Below are 22439 nucleotides of genomic sequence, written 5' to 3'. Positions count from 1 at the left end.
GGGGACTAAAGAGGAGGGTGGGAGATACTGTGCAGCTTCTGCCAGTGGGTGAGGGTCCAGCGTGGCAGTACAGGATGGTGGCCCTGAGTCAGTGTCTCCTCCTACTGGGTGGGAGTTAGGGTGCATGAGAGCAGGAGGCTGGGCTATGAGGCATGATAGGGGCATGTGGGCAAAACAGCGTCAGCGACTCCCCAGTGATGGAAGTTACGGTTCAGGAGAGCAGGAAGCTGGGTAGTGATAGGGGTGTGTGAGTATACGGGGGACTAAAGAGGGGCTTAGGGGTGCCGTGAATTGCGGGAGGGGCACAGGGGGTGCCGTGAATCAAGGGAGGGAGGGGGCGTAGGTGTCCGCAAATCGCGGGAGAGGGCGGGGGTCCGCAAAGCGCTGGAGGGGCCGTGAATCACGCGAGGGGGGGTTGCGAATTGCGGGAGGGGGGGTGCGCGGGGGTGACGTGAATCATGTGAGGGGGGCGTGAATCGCGGGAGGGGGGGTGCGCAGGGGGTCCGCGATTTGCGGGAGGGGGCGCACGGGGCGCGATGAATCAACCTAGTTGGTTATATATTCTTGTAGAAGGATGGTAGGATGTTGCTGTCATTCAGAATGCATTTACATAAACAGTACTAGTAGCAGTAAAAGGTCTGACTTAAAGCACCTACAGTAAAACAGAACAGGTGTTATATATTATACAAAGAATTGGTTGATGATGTCTAGGTTGACGTGCACATAGTTGTCACTGGAACAAAATTGCCACAAGAAAAAATCAACACAGAAAGGTCAACACATGTAAATGTTGACATAAGTGTGACACCTCATTGGTGTTCATGTCGACACATGAGAATGAATATGAAAAAATTCGAAAAAAGAAAAATAAATCTTCAAAAACTCATGACAACCTTTTTCATTGTCGACCATAGCCGTGTCAGTGTTTTGCATGTGCCATTTAATCCTGGGGTTGCCGTGAATCACGCGGGGGGGGGGGAGGGAGGAGGTGAGGGGTGTCCGCGAATCACGGGAGGAGGGGTCGTGGGTGGATGCCGTGAATTGCGGGAGGGGGGGTCGCGGGGGGGGGGTGTGGGTACCGCGAATCGTGGGAGGGGGAGGTGTGGGGGGTTGCAGTGAATCGTGGGAGGGTGGGTCGCGGGGGGTTGCCGCAATGACAGGAGGGGGGTCGGGGGGGGAAATCGCGGTAGGGGGTACCGCGAACCGCGGGATGGGGGCCCAGAGGGTTGGCGCGAATCGTGGGAGGGGGGGGTCGCAGGGTGCAGTGAATCGCAGGAGGGGGGGTGTCACGGGGTGGGGCCGCGAATCGCGGGAGTCGCTGGGGGTGCCGCGAATTGTGGGGGGTGTGCTGCGAATCGCGGGAGGGTGCCGCAAATCGCCACAAGAAAAAATCAACACAGAAAGGTCAACACATGTAAATGTTGACATAAGTATGGCACTTCATTGGTGTCCATGTCGACACATGAGAATGAATATGAAAACATTCAAAAAAGTGAAAAATAAATCTTCAAAAGCTCATGTCAACCTTTTTCATTGTCGACCATAGCCATGTCAGTGTTTTGCATGTGCCATTTAATCGTGGGGTTGCTGTAAATGGGGGGGGAGGGAGGTGGGCGGTGTCTGCGAATTGCGCGGGGGGTTGTAGGGTGTGCCGCGAATTGCGGGAGGGGGGTCGTGGGGGGTGTGACGCGAATCGCGGGAAGGGGGTCACGTGGGGGGGTACCGCGAATCACGGGAGGGGGTCGTTGGGGTGCCGCAAATCGCCACAAGAAAAAATCAACACAGAAAGGTCAACACATTAAATGTTGACATAAGTGTGGCACTTCATTGGTGACCGTGTCGACACATGAGAATGAATATGAAAACATTCTTAAAATGAAAAATAAATCTTCAAAAACTCATGTCAACCTTTTTCATCATCGACCATAGCCGTGTCAGTGTTTTGCATGTGCCATTTGATCCTGGGGTTGCTGTGAATCGCGGCCGCTGGGGGGGGTGGTGGTGGGGGGTGTCCACGGGAGGGGGGGTGGCCGGGGGGGGGTGTGCCATGAATTGGGGGAGGGGGGTCGCGGGGGTGGGTGCTGCGAATTGCAGGAGGGGTGGGCGCGGGGGTTGCAGCGAATCGCGGGAGGGGGGGTCGCGGGCCGGGGGGTTTGCCGCGAATCACGGGAGGGGGGGGTCAGGGGGGGTGCCCCGAATCACGGGAGGGTCGCGGGGGGTGCAGGGGGGGGGATGGGCGCGGGGGGTTGCAGCGAATAGCAGAAGGGGGGATGCGGGGGGGGGGTGGGGTGCCCCGAATCGCCGGAGGGGGGGGTCGTGGGGGCTGGGGTTGCCGCAAATCGTGGGGGGGGTGTGCAGCGAATTGCGGTAGGGGGGTTCGCGAGGGAGCGCGTGAATCGTGGGAGGGGCCCCGCGAATCGCGGGAGGGGGGGCGGCGGGGGGCGCTCACCTGGTGTGTCTGGTGAGTAGCTGTGTCTTTGCTGGGTAACATGGGGAGGCAGAGGGTGTCTGGCACTGTGCATACCTCCCAACATGACCCATGCCAGGAGGGACACAATGCTCTGCCGCTGGACTTTCTTCCTAATGTATGATTACCTCCATCTGTGTTGAACAGATTAATTGATAGGAAAGGTGCTTCAACACAGGTGATGGCAATCATACATTAAAAGGAAAGTGCAGGAGCAGAGCAATGTGTCCCTCCTATGACTGTGAGCTCACTGGGCTGGTTCTCTGTCATGTGAGTCAGAGGCTCCACCCAGCGTTAGAGGGTCAGACACACTTTGAGTGACAGATGTAGCCAAATATATAAGAGATAAAATGCATAGGATGTTAAGTGCACTAATATAGTATATAAAATGCATAGGATGCTAAGTGCTCTAATATAGTATATAAAATGCATAGGATGCTAAGTGCACTAATATAGTATATAAAATGCATAGGATGCTAAGTGCTCTAATATACTATATAAAGAATGTAAAATGCGTAGCGTAATAAGTGTTATATTAAAGTGTGTAAAATGCCTAAAGCTAAGTATAATAGCAAAGTATGTAATACCCATAGAATTGCTAACTGTTCTAATAAAGTATGTAACATGCGTAGGAAAAAATTATCTTTATTACTTTTTGCCACAATATTTTAAGGCACAAATGACAGTAAAAAAAATGTATTCTCATTATTATACCCGGGTAGTAATAGTTTCTATTGCTATATAAATACGAAATGATTGGAAAGGAGTCCTGCTAAAATCCCCTTGTAGATCACACGGCCAGGTCATCTGAACGAGCTTTGCTACTGGTGCGGCTGGTCTTGCTCAATCGACGGCCATTTTGGTAATACCCATTGGGCATGTGATTGGGGGCAGAGTGGTTGCCCACTGGAGCATTCTGTGCATAGTTTATATGGATGAATTGTCCTTGCCCCCCAATGTCATCTTCACTTTTGACCATTTCGGTGGCAAAATTGACCGTGTTCTGCTGAGATGCCAAAGTGTTATTGAAAGGGCTTCCAAACTTACCCTTGTTACCGCTCAAGCATTGGTTAAAATCTGGAGGGGGAGTGCAGCTCTGGGAGCGGTGCTCTGGCTCTATCGTAGCGACCCTAACAGCATTGGCGTTATTTGCTGAAGACTTCGATATTTTTTGCTTTAGTTTTTTCCATGACAAATAGTACAGCTCAACAAGACTAAGGAGGAGCGAGAGGATGGCCACCGCCAACATAAATACGATGAAGACGTTCTTCTCCGTTGGCCGTGACACATAACAGTTCACCGGATGCGGACAAGGACTCCTTTTACATATATATAGAGTTTCCAAAAAGATACCATAGAGCATATATTGTCCAACAATAAAAGCTACCTCCATGGCAGTGCGGATGAGGATGCTGCACACGTAGGTGGTCAACAGACTTCCTTGAAGCCTGATCTTCCCGCTCACCTCATCCCTATAGGGAAGTTCTAGTTTTTCGGCTTGGTACTTCTGCTGGTGGAACGGGGCGTCTTCACCCATATCCTGTTTTGATTTCATTTCCTCTTCCCTGAGTTTCTTTTTTTCCTCTATCCGGACGGTGTGCATGGCGTGTCCCATGTAGAGTAGAGATGGGGTGGAGACAAAGATGATCTGGAGAACCCAGAATCGGATGTGGGATATGGGGAACGCTTTATCGTAGCAGACGTTCTCGCAACCGGGTTGGGTGGTGTCGCACATGAAGTCCGATTGCTCATCTCCCCAGGAGGACTCCGCTGCCGTGCCTAGTACCAGCATCCGGAAGATGAAGAGAATGGTCAGCCATACTTTGCCTACCACCGTGGAATGTTTCTGTACTTCCTCTAAGAATTCTCCTAGAAAGGTCCAGTCTCCCATGGCGATGTATCTCACTCACTCTGTGGAAATAAGAAATCATTACTACCGCTGTATTGGTGCACAAAATATATACCGTGTACAGATTCAATCGATATCAATGAATTTATGAACAACAGTACTATTGATACTGGTCTGGACAGACCCCCTGTTATAGTGGGGAGCCGGATGACTTCCCGACAGTGGGGATCCCGACAGTCGGGTTCCCGACTGCCGGTGCTCCAACAGGGGGGATCCCGACTGACAGGCGCTATTCTCCCTTGTGGTAGTCCACGACCCCGATAGATGGAGAATAGAACGTGTAGCGAGCAAAGCGAGCCACCGAGCCTGCAGATTAGTGAGCCCGCAAGAAGCTTCTTTGCGCTCTCCCCCCTGTTGGAGCACCGGCAGTCGGGATTCCGACATCGGGATACTGACCATCAGGATCTCCCCTGTCGGACCATCATACCACACCAGTTATAGTGGCCATCTGCTCCCCCTGGAGGTGGGGTACCTGTGTAAAAAACTTGCGGCGCCGGCATCCCTGCAGTGCTGGAGCGAGCAGGGGTGTCCGTGCCGCGGGGGTACCTGCGGCGCTGTCATTGTGTATAAAGCTGGCGGCGGCCGGCGGGGTCCCTGCAGTGAATAGAAAATAACTAGCGCTTCCCGCGCCGCCGTGCGCATAGCACTAGTTATTTTCTATTTACTGCAGGGACCCCGCCGGCCGCCGCCAGCTTTGTACACAATGACAGCGCCGCAGGTACCCCGCGGCACGGACACCCCTGCCCGCTCCAGCACTGCAGGGACGCTGGCGCCGCAAGTTTTTTACACAGTTCGCTAACCCTCCATGCTGGGGGTGAGGGGCGAACTGCCGCCCTCCAGGTGCCGGCGCCCTAGGCAAATGCCTAGAGCTGCCTAGTGGTGGCGCCCGCCCTGGTGCACGGATGGGCAGCACGGATGGTGTAATGGTTAGCATTACTGCCTCACAGCGCTGAGGTCATGGGTTCGATCCCCACCATGGCTCTAACTGTGTGGAGTTTGTATATTCTCCCCGTGCTTGCGTGGGTTTACTCCAGGTACTCCGGTTTCCTCCCACAATCCAAAAATATACAGATAGGTTAATTGGCTTCCAACAAAAATTAACCCTAGAATGTCTGTGTACATGTGGTAGGGAATATAGATTGTAAGCTCCCCTAGGGCAGGGATTGATGTGAATGTTCAAATATTCTCTGTAAAGCGCTACGTAATATGTGTGCGCTATATAAGAAACTGTTAATAAATAATAAATAAATGTGTCATTAGTAGTCAAAGGGTTATTTGTTTTAGGAAAAAGCATTGCTACTTGCTGCTATACCATGTGATGGCTGAGGGGGGAGAAGGAGGGGGAGGATGCTACAGTGCAGCTAGAGCTCAAAGGGACATTTTCGGACCACATGGCACCGTGCAAAGCTGCACAGAATTTTAAATACTATTAATATCAGCCTAATGAAACAAGCCAAGGGAAAAAGGTAGTTACTGTACCAAGCTTCGTCTTATAGACTTCTAAATGATCTTTATTGCATCTCACTGAGGGCCCAGAGGCATAAAACTTCGAAAGTGATAAAACGGATATTGATAAACCACTAGCCAAGCAGCTCCTACCTGCCATGTCACAGACTGTGTTTGAAAAATGTCAGTCAGGAGCTGATTGGCTGGTGATTTACCACTCTCCATTTGATCACTTTTTTAGCTCAGTGCATCTGGCCTGGAATCGCTTATTTAAACAAAGGACAAGAACACTTTAAGCTTAATGAAGTACAAGGGACTTTGGGCATCTCCGAATAAGCAACATTTGAATTTTGATTGCAAATTATATAATATAATATTTGGGCTATTAGAGGGAACAATCCCGACAAGCGCTGGAAAATGATTTGTAAGAGGCCTTCTCCACAATGGGATGCTAAATGGCACGCCGACTAATCTCCCATTTATTTTAATGGCATCTTAATGACAGTTAAGTAGGACTTGGCAAGCACTTGTAAATAAGGCAGTAAATTTTAATGATAGCTCTTTAATCACAGTCATTGCTTAAGGACTAAATGAGCCTCCCTGCTTCACGGTCAGCTCCCATTCCCAATTACTGTGGGTATAAGTGTCATTATCAGCATCGTTAGGATCTCCTAAATGGAAGCCCCTCCCCCTGTGTGGTTTGCGGACCCCATGGGGCTCTTACAGTAGGTTCAAGAGGGCCTTTACTCAGCTGCCTATTCCTCAAATGATATATTCATTGGCAATAATTACTATTTATTAGAAGCATTTAAACATATAACCAATGAATTTACCCAGATTAACATCCACTTTGAATAAAGTTACAAAGATGCCAAGTGACGTATGTCTGTCTACAGTGTATCTTGTGTGTTATCTCCCTGGGACACGGTCATTAGGTCGACACCATTAGGTCAACATGCAGAAAGGTCGACATGGGTCTAGGTCAACAGGTCATTAGGTCGACATGGGCAAGGTTGACAGTCAAAATGTCGACATGGGGTTTTCACTGTTTTCTGAGCAGCATGTGCCGACGTCATGCCCTACCATCCACTAGGGCATGGTGGGAGAATAAAATAGTGTACCGAAGTGAGGCACCGTGCCCGAAGCAGGTTTCAGTGTCCATGTCGACTGAATCGAAAATTCGGGTAAAAAAACAGTGAAACACCCCATGTCGACCTTTTGACTGTTGACCTTGCCCATGTTGACCTAATGCTTGTGTCGACCTAATGACCATTCGACCTAGACTCATGTTGACCTAATGGTGTCGACACAATGTTGGTCTACCATTCTCTTGTAGACCTAAGGATCCATACCCATCTCTCTATGGGGCCCATTTATCGCATAATATTTGTGGCTAATTCCCCGAAAAAAACACCCATTTTCGGGGGCTAGCTGCAAATATTTAGGGGGGAATGTAATAGGGTGAGAGATTCAGAAAGTGAGAGATTTGGTAAGAAATCTGCAGTTTTTTTAAAGCGGCAATCATTCACACTGCAAAGCCAGTTTGATTTTGCTGTGTAAATGATTGCCACTTTAAAAAAAAAAAAACCTGGAGATTTCTTCCCAAATCTTTCACTTTATGAATCTCTCATCCTATTACATTTCACCCTAAGTATCCCCCGAATGTATGTAGGAGGGACCGCAGCAGTCCCTGCTGTGATCCCTCCTACTCTGCCGCCGGCTGCATCCCCCATAGGTTATTATGGGGGATGTGATTCCGCCATTCTGAGAAAGCAGTAGCCTATGGGCTACAGACCGCACTTCCGTCGGGGGTCAGTGCTAACAGTGCATGCGCAGAAGCAGAGAGCAGGGACAGGCTCCTTTCGGAGCCCCTGTTCCTGCGTCTGCAGGATGATACATTCGTCTGAAAGGATCTCATATTGCACTGCTATCCTGGGTGGTAAATGCGCCCCAGAATGCATTGCATATTGTATCCAAAAATAAATGCGCCCCTATACTGTAAATTCTCGGGCATGAAAATTCAGTACTTTAATTGAATAGGTTAAATGTAAATTTGACCTAAAAATGTCAGGTATTCAATGTATTCACTAATTATTAACACATAGGGCAGTATTCAATGAGAAAAATTTGCCGTGTTTTATGGCGAATTTGTGCTTTTTTCACCTTGGACGGAGCATTTTGCTCTCCAAAAGCGAGCAACCCTATTCAATGTGAAATATTCGCCGTCTTTCTAAGTGATTTTCGCCGTCTCTCTCCGTGTAGCAATTCTCCATCTTTTCATGGAGAGCTGGAATGTGAACTTTTAAACTAAAAGGTTTTTTTTTTAATTTAAGTGTCAAATAATCAGGATTTTTTTTCTGTGAAGGGGCATGTTATTTTTATTCATGTGCTTATAGCACATGAATATATATTTAATTTTAAAAAAAAATATATTTTTAAAAAATTTTTTTTACACAGAGCAGCCAGCAGGGGGCCGGAGCTCTCGAGCCGTTCATTAGATATTCATATATTCACTGCATCCGATCATTACATATGCACGATCGGGTGCAGTAAATACTGGGCCCCCTGCTGGCTATAGGGGGGGGCAGCTTGTGCTGCCTGGGTCCCAGGGAGCCCACCTCCCCTCCACATATGTTCTGGGGCAGCCAGGGAGACTTTAATCTCCCTGGCTGCCACCGTCCCACGGCTCCCTGCCAGCTCCCTGCCGTGGACGCTCGTCCGCTGCAGGGGTTAAGACTCGCCGCGAGTGGCGGCGAGTCTTAACCACATTGAATAGAGGGAGCAGGAGTGGCAGCGAGCCCTCCGGAACAGGGCGAGTGCACGGCGAGAGAAAAAATCTCTCGCCATGCACGGCAAATTTTTTTCATTGAATACTGCCCTTAGTATCTCACTGGCGTGCCGCGCTGGGCCTCCTAGCTTATGATAGTTTTTGGGGAGCCACACCCTGCACCTAGATATAGCGCTAGGGTCCCCCAATATACAGAGAAGCCTTGACGCGGCTTGGGGGCATGTCATACACCTGCGCAGTTATATGTAACCAATATCTCTGAATTCGATTATCATGTAGTGTTCAAGATTGGTTGCTAAAACTATTCAGTGTGCCGGGGGAACCAATGTCTTTTTACTTACTAAGTATTAACCCCTCCCTTGCATGCACCAGAAAAGTTTTACTGAAGTTATTTGAGCATCTACCACTATCTGTAGGTATTCAATGTTGCAGATCCGCAGAATCGCAAAGAATAGATGGAATCCTATCCAAACTCTATGCGTTTCAGTATCATGACCCTGTGCTGGAGCAGATAAGATTTATAATGTATATCGTTTGATGCTAATTTAGATTTATGACATTTCTGGCGGGCCTGTCGCATGATCTCGTTAGTTATATGAGAATAAACCGCTGACTACTGATAAAGCACTTGTGTGTTCAGGGGGGGAGGGGGGTGGTTGGGGACTGAAGCTCTTTATACCGCTCTTAGGTCGCTAACCCGGGTCGGACCTGGGATTTTGATCATGAGTCCTACCTGGGAAAGACCTTACACACTGAACCCGGGATGCCCATTATACACATGGAGACCCGGGTTTAACCCTTCTTGTAACCTGAGTTGAATTGCCAGGTTGGTCAACCCGGGTTATCCACTTTGGTGATTTCACATTGAACCTTGATCCAGGTCGACCTGACAACAACCCGAAAATAGTCTGCGTTATAAGTTCGATGTGAAAAGGGTATTACTGAGAAGTAACATCGCATCTTAGTGGTGGTTCTTTCTGCAAATTATTTATTACCAGTTATTTATAAAGCGCACACATATTCCTTAGCGCTTTACAGAGAATATTTGAACACTCACATCAGTCCCTGCCCCAGTGGAGCTTACAATCTATATTCCTTACCACATGTACACGCACACACAGACATTCTAGGGTTACTTTTATCGGGAGCCAATTAACCTACCAGTATATTTCCGGATTGTGGGAGGAAACCGGAGTACCCAGAGAAAACCCCACGCAAGCACGGGCAGAATATACAAACTCCGCACAGTTCGGGCCATGGTGGGAATCAAACCCATGACCTCAGTGCTGTGAGGCAGTAATGCTAACAATTACACGGTCCGTGCTGTGCTAATGATTTCATATAGGAAAATTACACACAAGAAGCTGTGACAATCCATTAGCACTATGGTATTTTGCTTACAGTAACTGAGAACATACAAAAACCCTTTTATGCTATTCAGTGCAGTGAAACCATTTGGCAGTAAAAAGTAAATATCATAAGACAAGAAGGAAGATCTAACTGACTGACATATGTTTGTGTGATTATTATTTCATTTTACTGACCGGTCATTAGTGAAGCATCTATAGAGGGTGAGATCTGTCCTGAACTGCCTCTGATCCTAATCCTGTATACACAAAGAACTATCTATCTATCTATCTATCTATCTATCTATCTATCTATCTATCTATCTATCTATCTATCTATCTAATTAGACAAAGAATGATAATTTTTTGGAGGCAATAGCAGATCACCTAAATAATTACTTGTGCTCAGTTATCACTACAGAAGGATAGGGGAAGGGGCCACAGTTAAGTTCCAAGAACATTCTTAAAAATGAGGCAAAGGAAAGTACATTTACAGAGGGGAAGGTCCTAAAAGATCTCTCAAAGCTGAACATGAATAAATCAATGGGGCCAGATGGGATACTTCTAAGGATACCAGAAGAGCTTAAAGGTGTGCTGATAGCAACATTAAGAGAATTATTCATCCAGTCGCTAGTCACATGAGTAATTGCAGTGGGCTGGAGAAGAGGCCAGGTTGTCCCACTGCACAAAAGTGGAAGCAAGGAAGAGGCAAACAATTACTGACTAGTAAACATTACATCAGTAGTAGAGAAAATAATTTGACTATGTGATCTTCACTTACACTTTTGACTTTCTTCTTTGGACTAATTGCTATTTGGCCATTGTAAGCAGTGCAAGACACCTTACCAGGGATACTGTTTGCCAGGCGCCGGTACGTGTGCCATGAGGATGCTGTCTCCTCCTGGGTGTGTGACACTGAGGATCTGTGTGCGGGTGTGTTGATGTGTGCATGTTGCTATCTGTGAGGTGCCCATAGTTGCCCCTGTGCAGCGGAAGATGGGGAGAGCACTCGCTGCTCCGGGTATCTCTGTGGTCCTGTGTTTGCTGCCACTTGCTGTGTATATGGACGTGCAGCCCAGCTGTGATGTTTCCATTCACTCCATTTACATAGTACATGCTGGTTGATTATGATAAACTCATTGTGCTCGGCCCCCATATGGGATAGGGCGATGGTAAACATACGTCACCCTTCCGGGAGAACTGGACTACCTAATATTGAAAACTGTACAAAAATTCACCCAGAGATTTTTAACATTATTGCACACACACACACACACACACACACACACACACACACACACACATATATACTAGCGACCTGTCCCTGCTTCGCACGGGTACATGTATATGACATACAATTTCTTTATAGACCACATTTGTCGTTTTTCGAATATTAAAAGATATATTTTTTTGATATAACACTTTTTTGAAGGGCCACATTACGTTTTTCATCGGGAAAACCATTCCCCAGTTACTGTAGGTCACCTCCAGCTACATTACGTGTTTGACCTTGTGCTGTATTTATGGTCATGGCAAAGCCAACTGTTATTGGGAACAGAGCTAAATTTGGGGCAATCATTGGGATTCTGGGTATTAAACAGTTTCTCCAGTTCCACAGTCACTAAGGATATTACCCTCAATGAGAAAGTTTTTCAGTTTTAATTTACAATCGTGTCCCATTGCATTCCCCCTGCTCCCCATCACACACCCCCTGCCCCAGCCACCCCACTCTATGCCCCCTGCTCCCCATCACACACCCCCTACCTCAGCCACCCCACTATATGCCCCCTGCTCCCCATCACACACCCCCTGCCTCAGCCACCCGACATTATACCCCCTGCTCCCCATCACACACCCCCTGCCCCAGCCACCCCACTCTATGCCCCCAGCTCCCATCACACACCCCCTGCCTCAGTCACCCCTCTCTATGCCCCCAGCTCCCAATCACACACCCCCTGCCTCAGCCACCCCACTCTATGCCCCCTGCTCCCATCACACACCCCCTGCCTCAGCCACCTCACTCTATGCACCCTGCTACCCATCAAACACCTCCTGCCACAGCCACCTCACTCTATGCCCCCTGCTCCCCATCACACACCCCCTGCCACAGCCACCCCACTCTATGCCCCCTGCTCCCATCACACACCCCCTGCCTCAGCCACCCCACTCTATGCCCCCTGCTCCCCATCACACACCCCCTGCCTCAGCCACCCCACTCTATGCCCCCTGCTCCCCATCACACACACCCTGCCTCAGCCACCCCACTCTATGCCCCCTGCTCCCCATCACACACCCCCTGCCTCAGCCACCCCACTCTATGCCCCCTGCTCCCTATCACACACCCCCTGCCTCAGCCACCCCACTCTATGCCCCCTGCTCCCCATCACACACCCCCTGCCTCAGCCACCTCACTCTGTGCCCCCTGCTCCCCATCACACACACCCTACCTCAGCCACCCCACTCTATACCCCCTGCTCCCCATCACACACCTCCTGCCTCAGCCACCCCTCTCTATACCCCCTGCTCCCCATCACACACCCCCTGCCTCAGCCACCCCACTATATGCCCCCTGCTCCCCATCACACACACCCTACCTCAGCCACCCCACTCTATGCCCCCTGCTACCCATCACACACACCCTGCCTCAGCCACCCCACTCTATGCCCCCTGCTCCCCATCACACACACCCTGCCTCAGCCACTCCACTCTATGCCCCCTGCTCCCCATCACACACACCCTACCTCAGCCACCCTACTCTATGCCCCCTGCTACCCATCACACACCCCCTGCCTCAGCCACCCCACTCTATGCCCCCTGCTACCCATCACACACCCCCTGCCTCAGCCACCCCACTCTATGCCCCCTGCTACCCATCACACACCCCCTGCCTCAGCCACCCCACTCTATGCCCCCTGCTACCCATCACACACCCCCTGCCTCAGCCACCCCACTCTATGCCCCCTGCTCCCATCACACACCCCCTGCCTCAGCCACCCCACTCTATGCCCCCTGCTCCCCATCACACACACCCTGCCTCAGCCACCCCACTCTATGCCCCCTGCTCCCCATCACACACCCCCTGCCTCAGCCACCCTACTATATGCCCCCTGCTCCCATCACACACCCCCTGCCTCAGCCACCCCACTCTATGCCCCCTGCTCCCATCACACACCCCCTGCCTCAGCCACCCCACTCTATGTCCCCTGCTCCCCATCACACACCCCCTGCCTCAGCCACCCCACTCTATGCCCCCTGCTCCCCATCACACACCCCCTGCCCCAGACACCCCACTCTATGCCCCCTGCTCCCCATCACACACCCCCTGCCTCAGCCACTCCACTCTATGCCCCCTACTCCCCATCACACACCTCCTGCCTCAGCCACTCCACTCTATGCCCCCTACTCCCCATTACACACCCCCTGCCTCAGCCACCCCACTCTATGCCCCCTGCTCCCCATCACACACCCTCTGCCTCAGCCACCCCTCTCTATACCCACTGCTCCCCATCACACACCCCCTGCCTCAGCCACCCCACTCTATACCCCCTACTCCCCATCACACACCCCCTGGCTCAGCCACCCCACTCTATACCCCCTGCTACCAATCACATACCACCTGCCTCAGCCACCCCACTCTATGCCCCCTGCTCCCATCACACACCCCTGGCCTCAGCCACCCCACTCTATGCCCCCTGCTCCCCATCACACACCCCATGCCCCCTACTCCCCATCACACACCCCCTGCCTCAGCCACTCCACTCTATGCCCCCTGCTCCCCATCACACACACCCTACCTCAGCCACCCTACTCTATGCCCCCTGCTACCCATCACACACCCCCTGCCTCAGCCACCCCACTCTATGCCCCCTGCTACCCATCACACACCCCCTGCCTCAGCCACCCCACTCTATGCCCCCTGCTACCCATCACACACCCCCTGCCTCAGCCACCCCACTCTATGCCCCCTGCTACCCATCACACACCCCCTGCCTCAGCCACCCCACTCTATGCCCCCTGCTCCCATCACACACCCCCTGCCTCAGCCACCCCACTCTATGCCCCCTGCTCCCCATCACACACACCCTGCCTCAGCCACCCCACTCTATGCCCCCTGCTCCCCATCACACACCCCCTGCCTCAGCCACCCTACTATATGCCCCCTGCTCCCATCACACACCCCCTGCCTCAGCCACCCCACTCTATGCCCCCTGCTCCCATCACACACCCCCTGCCTCAGCCACCCCACTCTATGTCCCCTGCTCCCCATCACACACCCCCTGCCTCAGCCACCCCACTCTATGCCCCCTGCTCCCCATCACACACCCCCTGCCCCAGACACCCCACTCTATGCCCCCTGCTCCCCATCACACACCCCCTGCCTCAGCCACTCCACTCTATGCCCCCTACTCCCCATCACACACCTCCTGCCTCAGCCACTCCACTCTATGCCCCCTACTCCCCATTACACACCCCCTGCCTCAGCCACCCCACTCTATGCCCCCTGCTCCCCATCACACACCCTCTGCCTCAGCCACCCCTCTCTATACCCACTGCTCCCCATCACACACCCCCTGCCTCAGCCACCCCACTCTATACCCCCTACTCCCCATCACACACCCCCTGGCTCAGCCACCCCACTCTATACCCCCTGCTACCAATCACATACCACCTGCCTCAGCCACCCCACTCTATGCCCCCTGCTCCCATCACACACCCCTGGCCTCAGCCACCCCACTCTATGCCCCCTGCTCCCCATCACACACCCCATGCCCCCTACTCCCCATCACACACCCCCTGCCTCAGCCACCCCACTCTATGCCCCCTGCTCCCCATCACACCCCCCCTACCTCAGCCACCCCACTCTATACCCCCTGCTCCCCATCACACACCCCCTGGCTCAGCCACCCCACTCTATACCCCCTGCTACCCATCACACATCCCCTGCCTCAGCCACCCCACTCTATGCCCCCAGCTCCCCATCACACACACCCTACCTCAGCCACCCCTCTCTATGCCCTCTGCTCCCCATCACACACCCCCTGCCTCAGCCACTCCACTCTATGCCCCCTACTCCCCATCACACACCTCCTGCCTCAGCCACCCCACTCTATGCCCCCTGCTCCCCATCACACACCCCCTGCCTCAGCCACCCCACTCTATGCCCCCTGCTCCCCATCACACACACCCTGCCTCAGCCACCCCACTCTATGCCCCCTGCTCCCCATCACACACCCCCTGCCTCAGCCACCCCACTCTATGCCCCCTGCTCCCCATCACACACCCCCTGCCTCAGCCACCCCACTCTATGCCCCCTGCTCCCCATCACACACCCCCTGCCTCAGCCACCCCACTCTATACCCCCTGCTACCCATCACACACACCCTACCTCAGCCACCCCACTCTATACCCCCTGCTACCCATCACACACCCCCTGCCTCAGCCACCCCACTCTATGCCCCTGCTCCCCATCACACACCCCCTGCCTCAGCCACCCCACTCTATACCCCTACACCCCATCACACACCCCCTGCCTCAGCCACCCCACTCTATGCCCCCTGCTACCCATCACACACCCCCTGCCCCAGCCTGGCGTATGGAATAGGTGGGTTACAGGGATTAGCGTAGGGTTTGTGCCAGGAACATGAATATGCTGTAGTACAGTTCTCCCAGAAGGCTTATGTATATTCACCTGCCCCTATCCTGTATGGGACCAAGCACAATGAGTTTATTATAATCTTCCATTTAGCATGTACTATGTACTATACGGGGTAGGACGATGGTGAATATATGAGACCCTTCCAGGAGAACTGCGCTACATAACAGTGAAGACCGGACAAAAATTTGCCCTGCAGTTTTTGAGATTATGCGTGCAGACAGACAGACAGATGTGCTTCAGGGACATTGCTTATACTCTGGGGGTGATTCTGGTTGATTCGCAAGGTTGCGAATTCGCAGCCTTGCGAGTCCACCAAACCCCACCCGGCGAATGCCGCAGCTGGGTGTTCCCATATGGTAATGGGGCTGCATGCCACCCCACGCCCCTGCCTTCTATCCTGGGTGCGTGCAACCAGCGATCCCACTATTCGCAGTGGGTGCATGCACATGCGCAGAAATGCACCTGCGCACAGCCCGACCGTTGGACCATCGGACCATTGGTCGGGCTGCGAAAGTATTCTGGTTGCGAAGCAACCAGAATACCCCCCTCTGTAAGGGTATAGATCTGGGATAGCCAACTCCAGTCCTCAAGAACTACCAACAGTTAATGTTTTCCAGATCTCCTCTCAGAATCGCAAGTGAAGTAATTAGCTCCACCTGTGGATCATTTATAATGTGTCAGTGAGTATTGAGTGCACCTGTGCAGCAGCGAGGTTGTCTGGAAAATGTGATCTGTTGGTAGCTCTCGAGGACTGGAGTTGGCTATCCCAGATATAGATATATAGATAGATAGATAGATAGATAGAGATAATATACTGCACATATGAAATAAATAGACAGACATATGAAATAGATAAAAAGCAGAAATTACATGATTTTAGAAACTAAAAATATATATATACAGATCTAAAACCAAAAACAGAAGACAAACTAGAACAAAAACACGGAGACCCACGTCTCTAATAGATAGATTTAGTAAAGCATATTATTTCGTCCAGGGATTTGGTATGTACCCTGCCCGCCTGTGATTAAATACTTATGCTTGGGTGTGGGCTCCCTAATACAAGAAGAAACATGTACTGGATTTGACCTGTCAAAATATTGCCTCCACATGAGTTCTTACAGAATGTGTACATGTGCAGTTTGGGCAAGGGTTGTCATGGGGAGTCTGACCTAGACCAACATGAATCAAGCTCTGTAAACCATTCCCAGCAAGAGGAAAACTCTTCTCTGTTATTTTATGGGCCCCAAAGTACGGGTGGAGAGGTCCGTCAGACACTTCGGTTACATAAACATAATCTAGTGCTTTCGAAGCCTCGCGTCCTAACCCGCCGTCCTTATCGCCTGTATGCTGCGTGACTCTCAGCCATTACCGGTAGTGCACCTGTGGGGACTCACCCGGGGAGTCACGGTGTGGGAGCAATCGGCATGCTTAGGAACTTTACAGATTTAGCAGCTTACATGTAAAACAAAAACAACACAATACAGTTAAAAATAAATGTTAAAAAGATGCATAACAAATTTACATTAATATGTAATTCCCCGCACAGTTTGAGAGACCCCCACTCTAGAATGCTTCAAAAACAGACTCAAGACTTTCCTATTTACTCAAGCGTTTCCTTCAGTCCCTTAAGTATTGTTTATGAATAGCTTTTTTGTACTTCATTGTTCCTGTACTGTATTACATTCATTCTATCTGTTAAGCGCCTTGAGTCCTATTGGAGAAAGAGCGCTATATAAATAAAATTATTATTATTATTATTATTAATTAGGGTCGAATTTATGTTTGAAGAGAGAGATTATCGCCAAACTGCGATCGCATTACGGGTGAGCCACGGTGCCACCGTGATCCTGCTCTCAATAAGAATGTAACATGGAAGAGACAGGGGGCGATATTTAAAAGGTTGCCATTTTTAGTAAGGTTCACACCTTCTCTCAATTTTCAAAATCGCTTTTTTTGGGGGGGAAGAATTCAACTATTTAGTGAGATGCGAATTAGTGGGAAAAAAATGCGAAACTGAGAATTTTAGTCATGAAAATGTGCGAATTCTGAAGTTTTTAGCGAAAAAAATTTGCAAAAGTCTAGAAAGATTTATTAACATAAATGCCGTTTTTAAATCATAGGTTTGGTGACACTTTATAATTATTATATTATCTATTCCTCCGCCACGTTTCTGGGAGTGACTACCGCATTTCTTCAAACAGCTGCTGGCTGCAATAAACGCCACACTCTAGCGCCTGGAATAATATCAGCACATTGCTGTGGATAATGATTCGTTGCTCAGCAAAGGGGTTAAGTTATATAAAGTTACATTTTTCTGCTGCTGGGACATACTTTGCAGATGGAGAACACTTAATGCCGCCCATACACGCAGCGATAAACTGTGCGTTTTGAACTAGATCTAGTGCGCACAGCGCATACTTTATGTGCCGTGCGATGTGATGTGCGCGGGAGCGTGTTTGCCCGTCGCTCCGTGCATGGGTGGCACAACATCAGTATATTTTATAGCTACATTGCCTGGATAAAAATTTTCATGAAAAGACTCACATTTTACTGTTGGAGCTGTAGCTATCGGGGCCTGATTCGGGGATGTCACAAACTGGATGTTTTCGTAGTTGAGCGATTATCACTCGAGAAGAGCAGAAAATAAATATTTGCAAAGGGATTGGCAGTAAAGATGCCCATACACGGTACAATTATTGTATGCAATTTGGACATATGCAATTAGTGTGGCCAATCCCGTGATCGCGGGATCCTGGGATTTGGCCCTTAAAAACACCGGGATTTGAATCCCGGGATTGGAGCTTCTCTGCTCCCAAACCCCGTGGCGCTGCAGCTGTGCGCAGCATGACCTGATGTCAGAGGTCACACTGCGCAGCCCATATGCTAGACACGTGATGGCTAACCTATGACACGCGTGTCACTTGTGACACGCCAAGACACTCCGAATGGCACGCGTCTGACCAACCGGTGTGCGGAGAGTGAAAACCCGGAAGTGGCATCCCTAGATGCGATCTAGTCCAAATTGCACCATAAGGGAATGTTTGGGGGAGGAAACCAGACCCATCAAACTGACCACCCACTATGTGTAGGTGACATCAGGTAGATCCCTGTTTATTTATCACCAGTTATTTATATAGCACACACATATTCTGCAGCGCTGTACAGATGGGATACGGTCACTAGTCAACCCTATTAATGTCGACATAGATAAGATCGACACATATTAGCTTGACCGGACTTATGTGAACACCTGAAATAGGTCGACATAGCTCAGGCTGACAGGGTCGGATGGTCAACACCAGCATTAGGAATTGCGACATGAGTTTTTCACATTTTTTTGCCTACTTTCATACCCTACGGCATGGCGGGAGAATATAATAGCATGCTGGGCACAGCGAGGCACCGTGCCCGAAGCATGGTGAGCCCAGCGAGCCATGTGAGGAGACACGGAACACAGATGGTGTCTATGTCCACTATGTCAACATTCGGGGCAAAAAAACAGGAAAAACTCATGTCGACCTTTTGTCTGTCGGCCTTCCCATTTTCGACCTAATGCTTGCGTCAACTTTCTGACGCTGTCGACCTTATTCACGTTGACCTACTTCAGGTTTTAATCTAAGCCCTGTTGACCTGCAGTGGTGGACTCTCACTGGAGCTGAGCTGTGGGGAGAGGCTGTGCTGCAGCGGCGTCGGCAGCCTGTTACCTCTCTCCCCATTGTCAGCAAATATGACCATCAGACCTGCAGATATACAATAATACGGCTTTCACACTGCCAAAACTTTTAAAAAAACTGTATTTTTTTTAAACGGTATTTAAAACGGGTCTGAGCTTTCACATTGCAGTAGATTACCGGTTTAAATACCATTTGAAATACCATTCACATCAGTCAACCGTTTAATCCCCTGAACACGTTTCAGGGCAGAATGCAGGGGACAGCCTATCACAGGTCTGGAATCTGTTGTTTTTACTAAATACCGTCTCAGAGCCATTCTCACTGCATAAAAACGGCTCTGAAACGTGTAGGACTCTGCTTTTTAAACGTGTTGAAATACCGGTTATCTTTAACCGGTAAATAAACTCTGGCGCTTTCCCACTGCAGCCTCAAACGTTTTGAAAGGGGGGAAAAAACGGCAATATACCGTTTAACAAGAGCGGTGTGAAAGGGGTATAAAAGCCTGCCGAAATGACAATGTATAAATGATGTTAAATAATATACACTAAGAGATTATTAATAGGTGGTTTAACCCTTTGCGCGCCAAGTGAATTTGTCATTATAGGTGTGAGAATTGCCCAGCCAACATTTGTATTCATCGTAACGACCTGTAATGTTACCTTTTATATAGGAAATATCATCTATTTTTACACAACATATTTTTTTTTTAATTCTAATTTATATAACAAATGTGAGTTTTTTGGCAGATATTTTGCGCATCTGATGTTGGGGGCTCATAGGGTTAATGAAGTCTAGCTACTTGGGTTGGCAGCAGGCTGCGGCCTATGCTAATGAGACAGATATCATCACATAAGTTCCCCGGTATGAGTGATGTGATCCCCGTCCTGCTGTATTTCATGCGCGACGTTCTCCTGCTCGTGGAAGTGTAATAAATCCACAGTGTTATTTATGTTATCATCGCACAGGTTCCTTGTAGTTTAGGAGTTAGATCTTGGCAGCCCTTCTCTTCAGACTTAAGAAACCACAAGGAACAGCCTAAAAAGGGCAACATAAAAAGGGAAACAAAGTGTCCGCAGGCGCCGACCCAAAGCTTTGGTTCAGCATGTCTGATATCTCTCCAGGCCCTGGGAAGCCTGCTGTTCCAGCTGATGGGATGTCGCCTACAGGGAACCGTCACTGTCATCATCATTATGTAATAGGACATGGTGGTCATTTGTGAGCCTCATTCCAAAATAATCCCCCCCCCGCCCCATTCCACGAATGGAAAATTTCGACATCCACAATGTCTACAATAGGGGTGTTGCACCAATTGGAACAAAAGTGATAAAACAAACTGGGTAGTACTAGTAACAGACCTATGTAGAGGTAGGAGGGCCCTGCTCGCTAGCTTACAATCGTGTAATATATTGGCAGGAATAAGATGCAATGTTTCAGGTGATCCTTGCACAAACTACCTTTGTGTGTCTACTCTTCATTGCAATGTAATATCTAATACAGCAGCACCCCTCTCCCACAGTGCCCAGATAATTCTCCAGTGCGATTTAAAATATACAGCACCACCCCTCTCCCACAGGACTGGAATTATACAGCAGTATCACTGGATTGAAAATATACAGCACTATCTCACTGGGATGGAATTATACAGCAGTATCACTGGACTGGAAATATACAGCAGTATCACTGGGATGGAATTATACAGCAGTATCACTGGACTGGAATTATACAGCAGTATCACTGGGATGGAATTATACAGCACTATCACTGGACTGGACTTATACAGCAGTATCACTGGACTGGAAATATACAGCACTATCACTGGACTGAAAATATACAGCAGTATCACTGGGATGGAATTATACAGCACTATCACTGGACTGGACTTATACAGCAGTATCACTGGACTGGAAATATACAGCACTATCACTGGACTGGAAATATACAGCAGTATCACTGGACTGGAATTATACAGCTGTATCACTGGACTGGAATTATACAGCAGTATCACTGGACTGGAAATATACAGCACTATCACTGGACTGGAATTATACAGCAGTATCACTGGACTGGAAATATACAGCACTATCACTGGACTGGAATTATACAGCTGTATCACTGGACTGGAATTGTAAAGCAGTATCACTGGACTGGAATTATACAGCAGTATCACTGGACTGGAATTATACAGCAGGATCACTGGACTGGAATTATACAGCACTATCACTGCACTGGAAATATACAGCTGTATCAATGGACTGGAATTATACAGCAGTATCACTGGACTGGAATTATACAGCAGTATCACTGGACTGGAATTATACAGCAGTATCACTGGATTGAAAATATGCAGCACTATCACTGGGATGGAATTATACAGCAGTATCGCTGGACTGGAATTATACAGCAGTATCACTGGACTGGAATAAAACAGCAGTACCACTGGGATGGAATTATACAGCAGTATCACTGGACTGGATTTATACAGCAGTATCACTGGGATGGAATTATACAGCAGTATCACTGGACTGGAATTATACAGCAGTATCAATGGACTGGAATAAAACAGCAGTATCACTGGGATGGATTTATACAGCAGTATCACTGGACTGGAATTATACAGCAGTATCACTGGACTGGAATTATACAGCAGTATCACTGGACTGGAATTATACAGCAGGATCACTGGACTGGAATTATACAGCACTATCACTGCACTGGAAATATACAGCTGTATCAATGGACTGGAATTATACAGCAGTATCACTGGACTGGAATTATACAGCAGTATCACTGGACTGGAATTATACAGCAGTATCACTGGATTGAAAATATGCAGCACTATCACTGGGATGGAATTATACAGCAGTATCGCTGGACTGGAATTATACAGCAGTATCACTGGACTGGAATAAAACAGCAGTACCACTGGGATGGAATTATACAGCAGTATCACTGGACTGGACTTATACAGCAGTATCACTGGACTGGAATTATACAGCAGTATCAATGGACTGGAATAAAACAGCAGTATCACTGGGATGGATTTATACAGCAGTATCACTGGACTGGAATTATACAGCAGTATCACTGGACTGGAATTATACAGCAGTATCACTGGACTGGAAATATACAGCAGCATTATCACTGGACTGG

General features: G+C 49.3%; 1 protein-coding gene across 3 annotated transcripts in view; it reads right to left on the bottom strand.

Moving 5' to 3' along the window:
* Positions 1 to 3096: 3096 nt before the first annotated feature.
* Positions 3097 to 22439, bottom strand: part of GJA5 (gap junction protein alpha 5) — a 50085-nt gene continuing 30742 nt past the window's right edge. For 2 of the 3 annotated variants that reach the window (XM_083171632.1, XM_083171633.1), the window contains exon 2: positions 3097 to 4378. In XM_083171632.1, coding sequence (XP_083027758.1) covers positions 3258 to 4358 — 1101 coding nt within the window. In that variant the 5' untranslated portion in view covers positions 4359 to 4378 and the 3' untranslated portion in view covers positions 3097 to 3257. Of the gene's footprint in view, positions 4379 to 17009; positions 17068 to 22439 lie in introns of all 3 variants that reach the window. The other variant, XM_083171634.1, reaches the window with a different exon arrangement.

The sequence above is a fragment of the Crinia signifera genome, chromosome 2 (genome assembly GCF_055691185.1).
Source record: "Crinia signifera chromosome 2, ASM5569118v1, whole genome shotgun sequence".
NCBI lineage: Eukaryota > Metazoa > Chordata > Amphibia > Anura > Myobatrachidae > Crinia > Crinia signifera.
Note: the sequence above shows the minus strand (reverse complement) of the source record. Positions and strands in the feature narration are given on the sequence as shown.